General features: G+C 43.2%; 2 protein-coding genes across 2 annotated transcripts in view; one reads left to right on the top strand and one right to left on the bottom strand.

Moving 5' to 3' along the window:
• The window catches only part of ctdspl3 (CTD (carboxy-terminal domain, RNA polymerase II, polypeptide A) small phosphatase like 3), a 94,101-nt gene that overhangs the window by 76,667 nt on the left and 6,594 nt on the right, over positions 1 to 10,840 (top strand). The gene's annotated exons all lie outside the window — the stretch shown is intronic.
• On the bottom strand, positions 673 to 9,269 carry LOC146372470 (uncharacterized). The gene is made up of 2 exons (XM_084953302.1): positions 6,373 to 9,269; positions 673 to 3,358 (listed from the first exon to the last, which is right to left on the bottom strand). The coding sequence occupies exons 1-2, from the start codon at positions 8,683 to 8,685 to the stop codon at positions 992 to 994; spliced, it is 4,680 nt and encodes a 1,559-aa protein (XP_084809428.1). The 5' UTR covers positions 8,686 to 9,269; the 3' UTR covers positions 673 to 991.

Raw genomic sequence — 10,840 nt, 5'->3', positions numbered from 1 at the left:
TAAAACTTAAAGCATTGATCTTTCTGCAGTGGATTCTCCCACATTTCAGTGATATGGTGAATAAAAGAATATTGTAAAGTCAAAATACACAACGTCGTAGTCTCACTTCAAGCACTTTATTCCTTACGTCATGTTTTTCCGCTCACCCACAATAAGAACAACCCACCGCAGGCAACAGTACTCTCGCGATGTAACAGAAAATAACAAGTTAACAATCTCCCTCTTTCTTTTTTAAAACACACACAAATAACAATTTAAAAATTGTTATTTGTGTGTTGTAATCTTTATAAAAAACCTAAAAAAAAAACCCCACCTCTTAATCTTTGGTATATGGCGAGGCGCTGTGGACACCCAAGTTTGTGATTGTGTAGAATTTTCAAATCAATACCATGGTTGCATCTGCTGAAAATCTCTGTGAAGCTTAAATCTCAGTGACCTTGACTTCAAGGTCAGAGGCCAACTTTTTTGAAAATCAGAGGAGTTTCACATTTATAACACAGGTATGTCTACTAGGAGGCTGAAGGGTAGCACTATATATTTATAAACAATCAAAAAAAAACAATTATTAGGCAATTTATTTATTTCCAATTTGTATTGAATTTATTTCTGTTAACATGGTGTTTTTGGTCCGATTGAAGGACTGATGTGATGGTAAGGTGTCCGCTGCTCCGCTTTGAATATTGGTAGGCTTTTTTTTTTTTTAATTTTCACAAGAATTGCTAGTTCCCCTAGAGTTTTGGCCACCCCAACAATCAGACGATTCCCTATGAGCAAGCATTTAGCAACAGTGGGAAGGAAAAACTCCCTCTAAAAGGAAGAAACCTTCGACAGAACCAGGCTCAGGAAGGGACAGCCATCTGCCGCGACTGGTTGGGGTGGGGGGAGTGAAAATTAAAAAAAAAAAAAAAGCCAAAGTGATCATTATTGGAGCAGCTTAATGAATTTTTCCAGTGCTGTTAATATCCTTTTCCAACCCCAGTTTGTGTTTTTGTCACTTTTGCCCAAGGTGGAGGAAGCCATGCTGTAGATTGATTCTGTATGGTCTTTCAATGTCAATACAAGGGAACCTCTTAGAGAGGCCAGGGTTGAAAAAGGGATGCCGGAGAACCTCCGAGGGTGTTATCCGCTGGTGTGCATCCAAGGCCAACATCCCTTTAATTAAGCCGACAAATAAACGTTGGCCATTTTCAGGTCCTCGTCTAAACACCATTGCTTGTTCGAGGTCATCAAGACGCGTAAGTTTTATGTATCGAGTCTCCAGGGACTCATATCCTGTCTCGCACTGAAATTGTTGGTCAGTCTTAAATGTCCAGCGCTGTTGGTTGTAGTTGTCTTCAATGAAATAGTCTTCAGTGTACACGCCAGAGTCCAGAACATGATCTGGTGGCTGTCCTTGAGTCTCTATGATGAATTTCAAAACATCATATTCTCCATTTCCAGGGTAGAGTGGCACCCCTGTACCAAGTTCCACAGCTACCAGCCCCAAAGACCACATGTCAGCTGCTTCATTATAAGGAAGGCCAAGCATAACCTCAGGTGCGCTATAACCAACCGTCCCCACACAATCACTAGGATTCACTGCAGACACAGGACATGCGAGGCCAAAGTCTATAAGTCTGACTTTGACTGGAGACTCATGGCGGTTAACAACCATGATGTTTCCAGGTTTGAGGTCAGCGTGCACTATTCCCACAGAACCTAGGTGTGACAGGGCATTTGTGAGTTGATGTAAAATTGGCCTGACTTCGCTTATGGGGAGACCCTGGGTTTTCCGGTCCCGTATGTAGTCCCACAGGCATTGATCAAGGAGTTCAAAGTTTAAGCAGACCCGCTCTCCGTCGTGGAAAAAGCCGTTCCATTTAACTATGTTGGCGGCATCTGGATCCAACCTTCTCAGCTGCTCCAGGATGAAAAGTTCCAGTTTTGCCTGTTGCAGAATATCAGGACGGTTCCTGTTGACTTTAATAGCCACAGCACGGTTGGTTTTGGTATCGCGACATTTGGCTACAATACCAAAGCCCCCTTCTCCGAGGAAAGCCTCTACCTTGTAGCGGTTTCCCAAAATGTTCCCTTCCACTATTTCAAGCTCACCTGAGTTGAAGGATGTGCTGGCTGACGCGTGGACGCATACTTGCTGAGAAAATTCAACCGAGTTTTGGAAACTGCAGTTGATTTTCTGTGATCTCTTGCTTTCCAAGTTTGAAGGGTGCTGAAAGACCACAGGGTTTTGTGGTCTTTCAACACTCATGTTAGTGCAAGGGGAACTCTTACGGTTGAAAAAGGGATGCCGGAGAACCTCCGAGGGTGTTATCCGTTGGTTTGCATCCAAGGCCAACATCCCTTTAATTAAGCCGACAAATAAACGTTGGCCATTTTCAGGTCCTCGTCCAAACACCATGACTTGTTCGAGGTCATCAAGACGCGTAAGTTTTATGTATCGAGTCTCCAGGGACTCATATCCTGTCTCGCACTGAAATTGTTTGTCAGTCTTAAATGTCCAGCGCTGTTGGTTGTAGTTGTCTTCAATGAAATAGTCTTCAGTGTACACGCCAGAGTCCAGAACATGATCTGGTGGCTGTCCCTGGGTCTGTATGATGAATTTCAAAACATCATAATAATTTCTCCCAGGGTAGAGTGGCACCCCTGTACCAAGTTCCACAGCTACCAGCCCCAGAGACCACATGTCAGCTGCTTCATTATAAGGAAGGCCAAGCATAACCTCAGGTGCACTATAACCAACCGTCCCCACACGGTCACCAGGCATTACTGCAGACGCAGGACATGCGAGGCCAAAGTCTATAAGTTTGACTTTGATGGGAGACTCATGGCGGTTAACAACCATGATGTTTCTAGATTTGAGGTCAGCGTGCACTATTCCCACAGAGCCCAGGTGTGACAGGGCATTTGTGAGTTGATGTAAAATTGGCCTGACTTCGCTTATGGGGAGACCCTGGTTTTTCCGGTCCCGTATGTAGTCCCACAGGCACTGATCAAGGATTTCAAAGTTTAAGCAGACCCGCTCTCCGTCATGGAAAAAGCCGTTCCATTTAACAATGTTGGCGGCATCTGGATCCAACCTTCTCAGCTGCTCCAGGATGAAAATTTCCAGTTTTGCCTGTTGCAGAGTATCAGGGTGGTTCCTGTTGACTTTAATAGCCACAGCACGGTTGGTTTTGGTATCGCGGCATTTGGCTACAATACCAAAGCCCCCTTCTCCAAGGAAAGCCTCTACCTTGTAGTGGTTTCCTAAAATGCTCCCTTTAACTATTTCAAGCTCATCTGAGCTGAAGGATGGGTTAGCTGACATGGTGGAATGTGTCGGCTTGATCGGTGAATTGCTGAGAAACGTGAAATTCTCTCAAAACTTTCCAAAAGGTTTTTGGTTGCTGTCAGGTCTACGTCCGTTAAGCACTAAAGTTTAACAGAGCAAAGCCCCTATTTGTGGGTTCTGCCTCTCAGCAAGATTATGACATAACAAAGGATCAAAGGCATTCTATTCTGGATCAAAGGCATTCTATTTTTTTCAGTTGAAACACTGAAAAAAAATAGTGTTTCAACAGGGCAGGCTGGCGCCCTATGGGACGCAGAGGTGATAGGGTAAGGATGCAGTGGATAAGATCCAGGATAAGATTTGCTTATCGGTCAGCTCATCAGTGAGCAGCCGCAGAATCACAGGTGCAGCTTGGCAGGAGATGGACTCAGGGTGAAGACACAAAATCAACAATGACAACACTGTTATTCTTTATTAGTGTGAATTAGGGCTGCCACAAACGATTATTTTGATAGTCGACTAGTCACCGATTATTTTTGCGATTAGTCGACTAATCAGATCATCATCCATTGGACGTACAGCTTATTGCACCAGCAGCATCTGCTCTTATATAACTATCATTAGCTTAGAGCTTTAAGTGTTTAAGGTATGTGCTAACTAAAAATAAAGGCAAGATGATAGTTTATTAAATTTTAATGAAATTTGCAGATTGTTTCGGTGAAGTTTAATAAACTCCTTGCTATCTAAAATATAACAGGACACTGGAGTATATTCTCGAGCATCTGGCACTTCTGATAATCAGCTGTCTGCTTGACGTTTATTCAGCTGTGTAAAAACTATAACTTTAATCTCAGCCAAACCGATTTACTCAGGAACAAATAAAATACTAAAAAAAAAGCCAAACAATAACATTTTTAAGTTATCTAAGTGACTTGTATATCATGTTTAACCTGAGTAGCGAAAGACGGTGGTGGGTTTGAAAACGATTTGCCGGGAGTCCGGTGCTCTCACGGGCTCTAGTGAGCCTTGCCCCCGGCTAGCTATCGAGCTGGTGGGTAACAGACGTCTCCGAAAACGTCGGAGCGCTTTTGAAAATATGTGGTGTCTTGATAAACTGAGCAGATATTTGAAGTTTACGCAGCTACATTCTCGCCTGAAAATATGTTAAACGTTTATTTTGTGACCCAGAAAGAATAATAAGAGTAATATTAAAACTAACTAGCTGCTGCCATTGTTGGAAACTGAGCTGGGCTGCGCTATGAATTCTGCGACAGAGCTACTTCTTCTTCGGGGTTTAACGGCAGCTGGCATCCTTGTACATGCAGTGCTGCCATCTTCTGTTTCAGTCCGTTATTACACTCTTAAATCCTACTACTTATTCCTGCATCTTTTGGGATCTTACAAAGCTTCAAACGACGCGTCGACTATTAAATCAGTCGTCGACGATTTTGATAGTCGACGTAATCGTGACTAGTCGACTAATCGTGGCAGCCCTAGTGTGAATGCTGGTAAGCGTGTGTGTGTGTGTGTTTCAACTGCTGCTGTGTGCACAGTGTTTGCTCTACAGCCATCATTTTACCCTCACGTAGCCATCGTTGTTGTCTTTCCAACAGCATGTCTTTCAAAGCTCAGAGATGTAAACGTTTTTAAACTGTGTGGATCCAAGTGGAGGGATAATCCTCTAACCGACCCATAGAAATACATTATATTTTCAGACAGGAGTTTGTCTCAACAGCAGGAAAGACCCCACTTTTTAAATTGCTCCTGCGGCCAAAGTTTTGACAGCAGGAACATGAAGAACACACTGTTGTATAGAACAGGTCCTCGGGATCGTCACCGTTTGAAAATGATTTTGATGGGAGTTAGGGTCTTGGATTTAGAAGCAGTTGTTCAACAGGTGCACCGAGGCAGATTTGACAGGGTTTTGCCACAGAGTAATAGTATGTCAGTAGTTAGTCCTGGACAACTAGATCAAGCATTCCGATTGGCCCATGAAATTCAGGCTTCTGTTTGATTGGTGCATTTGTTTTCAGCAGCCAGGTGGTTCAGATCTGGGCTTTTGGAGTCAGTTGATGACTTTTAGAATCATCTTTTCTGACTGGATCATTAAAACTTAAAGCATTGATCTTTCTGCAGTGGATTCTCCCACATTTCAGTGATATGGTGAATAAAAGAATATTGTAAAGTCAAAATACACAACGTCGTAGTCTCACTTCAAGCACTTTATTCCTTACGTCATGTTTTTCCGCTCACCCACAATAAGAACAACCCACCGCAGGCAACAGTACTCTCGCGATGTAACAGAAAATAACAAGTTAACAATCTCCCTCTTTCTTTTTTAAAACACACACAAATAACAATTTAAAAATTGTTATTTGTGTGTTGTAATCTTTATAAAAAACCTAAAAAAAAAACCCCACCTCTTAATCTTTGGTATATGGCGAGGCGCTGTGGACACCCAAGTTTGTGATTGTGTAGAATTTTCAAATCAATACCATGGTTGCATCTGCTGAAAATCTCTGTGAAGCTTAAATCTCAGTGACCTTGACTTCAAGGTCAGAGGCCAACTTTTTTGAAAATCAGAGGAGTTTCACATTTATAACACAGGTATGTCTACTAGGAGGCTGAAGGGTAGCACTATATATTTATAAACAATCAAAAAAAAACAATTATTAGGCAATTTATTTATTTCCAATTTGTATTGAATTTATTTCTGTTAACATGGTGTTTTTGGTCCGATTGAAGGACTGATGTGATGGTAAGGTGTCCGCTGCTCCGCTTTGAATATTGGTAGGCTTTTTTTTTTTTTAATTTTCACAAGAATTGCTAGTTCCCCTAGAGTTTTGGCCACCCCAACAATCAGACGATTCCCTATGAGCAAGCATTTAGCAACAGTGGGAAGGAAAAACTCCCTCTAAAAGGAAGAAACCTTCGACAGAACCAGGCTCAGGAAGGGACAGCCATCTGCCGCGACTGGTTGGGGTGGGGGGAGTGAAAATTAAAAAAAAAAAAAAAGCCAAAGTGATCATTATTGGAGCAGCTTAATGAATTTTTCCAGTGCTGTTAATATCCTTTTCCAACCCCAGTTTGTGTTTTTGTCACTTTTGCCCAAGGTGGAGGAAGCCATGCTGTAGATTGATTCTGTATGGTCTTTCAATGTCAATACAAGGGAACCTCTTAGAGAGGCCAGGGTTGAAAAAGGGATGCCGGAGAACCTCCGAGGGTGTTATCCGCTGGTGTGCATCCAAGGCCAACATCCCTTTAATTAAGCCGACAAATAAACGTTGGCCATTTTCAGGTCCTCGTCTAAACACCATTGCTTGTTCGAGGTCATCAAGACGCGTAAGTTTTATGTATCGAGTCTCCAGGGACTCATATCCTGTCTCGCACTGAAATTGTTGGTCAGTCTTAAATGTCCAGCGCTGTTGGTTGTAGTTGTCTTCAATGAAATAGTCTTCAGTGTACACGCCAGAGTCCAGAACATGATCTGGTGGCTGTCCTTGAGTCTCTATGATGAATTTCAAAACATCATATTCTCCATTTCCAGGGTAGAGTGGCACCCCTGTACCAAGTTCCACAGCTACCAGCCCCAAAGACCACATGTCAGCTGCTTCATTATAAGGAAGGCCAAGCATAACCTCAGGTGCGCTATAACCAACCGTCCCCACACAATCACTAGGATTCACTGCAGACACAGGACATGCGAGGCCAAAGTCTATAAGTCTGACTTTGACTGGAGACTCATGGCGGTTAACAACCATGATGTTTCCAGGTTTGAGGTCAGCGTGCACTATTCCCACAGAACCTAGGTGTGACAGGGCATTTGTGAGTTGATGTAAAATTGGCCTGACTTCGCTTATGGGGAGACCCTGGGTTTTCCGGTCCCGTATGTAGTCCCACAGGCATTGATCAAGGAGTTCAAAGTTTAAGCAGACCCGCTCTCCGTCGTGGAAAAAGCCGTTCCATTTAACTATGTTGGCGGCATCTGGATCCAACCTTCTCAGCTGCTCCAGGATGAAAAGTTCCAGTTTTGCCTGTTGCAGAATATCAGGACGGTTCCTGTTGACTTTAATAGCCACAGCACGGTTGGTTTTGGTATCGCGACATTTGGCTACAATACCAAAGCCCCCTTCTCCGAGGAAAGCCTCTACCTTGTAGCGGTTTCCCAAAATGTTCCCTTCCACTATTTCAAGCTCACCTGAGTTGAAGGATGTGCTGGCTGACGCGTGGACGCATACTTGCTGAGAAAATTCAACCGAGTTTTGGAAACTGCAGTTGATTTTCTGTGATCTCTTGCTTTCCAAGTTTGAAGGGTGCTGAAAGACCACAGGGTTTTGTGGTCTTTCAACACTCATGTTAGTGCAAGGGGAACTCTTACGGTTGAAAAAGGGATGCCGGAGAACCTCCGAGGGTGTTATCCGTTGGTTTGCATCCAAGGCCAACATCCCTTTAATTAAGCCGACAAATAAACGTTGGCCATTTTCAGGTCCTCGTCCAAACACCATGACTTGTTCGAGGTCATCAAGACGCGTAAGTTTTATGTATCGAGTCTCCAGGGACTCATATCCTGTCTCGCACTGAAATTGTTTGTCAGTCTTAAATGTCCAGCGCTGTTGGTTGTAGTTGTCTTCAATGAAATAGTCTTCAGTGTACACGCCAGAGTCCAGAACATGATCTGGTGGCTGTCCCTGGGTCTGTATGATGAATTTCAAAACATCATAATAATTTCTCCCAGGGTAGAGTGGCACCCCTGTACCAAGTTCCACAGCTACCAGCCCCAGAGACCACATGTCAGCTGCTTCATTATAAGGAAGGCCAAGCATAACCTCAGGTGCACTATAACCAACCGTCCCCACACGGTCACCAGGCATTACTGCAGACGCAGGACATGCGAGGCCAAAGTCTATAAGTTTGACTTTGATGGGAGACTCATGGCGGTTAACAACCATGATGTTTCTAGATTTGAGGTCAGCGTGCACTATTCCCACAGAGCCCAGGTGTGACAGGGCATTTGTGAGTTGATGTAAAATTGGCCTGACTTCGCTTATGGGGAGACCCTGGTTTTTCCGGTCCCGTATGTAGTCCCACAGGCACTGATCAAGGATTTCAAAGTTTAAGCAGACCCGCTCTCCGTCATGGAAAAAGCCGTTCCATTTAACAATGTTGGCGGCATCTGGATCCAACCTTCTCAGCTGCTCCAGGATGAAAATTTCCAGTTTTGCCTGTTGCAGAGTATCAGGGTGGTTCCTGTTGACTTTAATAGCCACAGCACGGTTGGTTTTGGTATCGCGGCATTTGGCTACAATACCAAAGCCCCCTTCTCCAAGGAAAGCCTCTACCTTGTAGTGGTTTCCTAAAATGCTCCCTTTAACTATTTCAAGCTCATCTGAGCTGAAGGATGGGTTAGCTGACATGGTGGAATGTGTCGGCTTGATCGGTGAATTGCTGAGAAACGTGAAATTCTCTCAAAACTTTCCAAAAGGTTTTTGGTTGCTGTCAGGTCTACGTCCGTTAAGCACTAAAGTTTAACAGAGCAAAGCCCCTATTTGTGGGTTCTGCCTCTCAGCAAGATTATGACATAACAAAGGATCAAAGGCATTCTATTCTGGATCAAAGGCATTCTATTTTTTTCAGTTGAAACACTGAAAAAAAATAGTGTTTCAACAGGGCAGGCTGGCGCCCTATGGGACGCAGAGGTGATAGGGTAAGGATGCAGTGGATAAGATCCAGGATAAGATTTGCTTATCGGTCAGCTCATCAGTGAGCAGCCGCAGAATCACAGGTGCAGCTTGGCAGGAGATGGACTCAGGGTGAAGACACAAAATCAACAATGACAACACTGTTATTCTTTATTAGTGTGAATTAGGGCTGCCACAAACGATTATTTTGATAGTCGACTAGTCACCGATTATTTTTGCGATTAGTCGACTAATCAGATCATCATCCATTGGACGTACAGCTTATTGCACCAGCAGCATCTGCTCTTATATAACTATCATTAGCTTAGAGCTTTAAGTGTTTAAGGTATGTGCTAACTAAAAATAAAGGCAAGATGATAGTTTATTAAATTTTAATGAAATTTGCAGATTGTTTCGGTGAAGTTTAATAAACTCCTTGCTATCTAAAATATAACAGGACACTGGAGTATATTCTCGAGCATCTGGCACTTCTGATAATCAGCTGTCTGCTTGACGTTTATTCAGCTGTGTAAAAACTATAACTTTAATCTCAGCCAAACCGATTTACTCAGGAACAAATAAAATACTAAAAAAAAAGCCAAACAATAACATTTTTAAGTTATCTAAGTGACTTGTATATCATGTTTAACCTGAGTAGCGAAAGACGGTGGTGGGTTTGAAAACGATTTGCCGGGAGTCCGGTGCTCTCACGGGCTCTAGTGAGCCTTGCCCCCGGCTAGCTATCGAGCTGGTGGGTAACAGACGTCTCCGAAAACGTCGGAGCGCTTTTGAAAATATGTGGTGTCTTGATAAACTGAGCAGATATTTGAAGTTTACGCAGCTACATTCTCGCCTGAAAATATGTTAAACGTTTATTTTGTGACCCAGAAAGAATAATAAGAGTAATATTAAAACTAACTAGCTGCTGCCATTGTTGGAAACTGAGCTGGGCTGCGCTATGAATTCTGCGACAGAGCTACTTCTTCTTCGGGGTTTAACGGCAGCTGGCATCCTTGTACATGCAGTGCTGCCATCTTCTGTTTCAGTCCGTTATTACACTCTTAAATCCTACTACTTATTCCTGCATCTTTTGGGATCTTACAAAGCTTCAAACGACGCGTCGACTATTAAATCAGTCGTCGACGATTTTGATAGTCGACGTAATCGTGACTAGTCGACTAATCGTGGCAGCCCTAGTGTGAATGCTGGTAAGCGTGTGTGTGTGTGTGTTTCAACTGCTGCTGTGTGCACAGTGTTTGCTCTACAGCCATCATTTTACCCTCACGTAGCCATCGTTGTTGTCTTTCCAACAGCATGTCTTTCAAAGCTCAGAGATGTAAACGTTTTTAAACTGTGTGGATCCAAGTGGAGGGATAATCCTCTAACCGACCCATAGAAATACATTATATTTTCAGACAGGAGTTTGTCTCAACAGCAGGAAAGACCCCACTTTTTAAATTGCTCCTGCGGCCAAAGTTTTGACAGCAGGAACATGAAGAACACACTGTTGTATAGAACAGGTCCTCGGGATCGTCACCGTTTGAAAATGATTTTGATGGGAGTTAGGGTCTTGGATTTAGAAGCAGTTGTTCAACAGGTGCACCGAGGCAGATTTGACAGGGTTTTGCCACAGAGTAATAGTATGTCAGTAGTTAGTCCTGGACAACTAGATCAAGCATTCCGATTGGCCCATGAAATTCAGGCTTCTGTTTGATTGGTGCATTTGTTTTCAGCAGCCAGGTGGTTCAGATCTGGGCTTTTGGAGTCAGTTGATGACTTTTAGAATCATCTTTTCTGACTGGATCATTAAAACTTAAAGCATTGATCTTTCTGCAGTGGATTCTCCCACATTTCAGTGATATGGTGAATAAAAGAATATTGTAAAGTCAAA

This window comes from Perissodus microlepis, chromosome 15, assembly GCF_051167445.1.
Source record: "Perissodus microlepis isolate ML-2025 ecotype Zambia chromosome 15, ASM5116744v1, whole genome shotgun sequence".
NCBI lineage: Eukaryota > Metazoa > Chordata > Actinopteri > Cichliformes > Cichlidae > Perissodus > Perissodus microlepis.
This window is presented reverse-complemented; position numbering and strand designations above follow the sequence as displayed.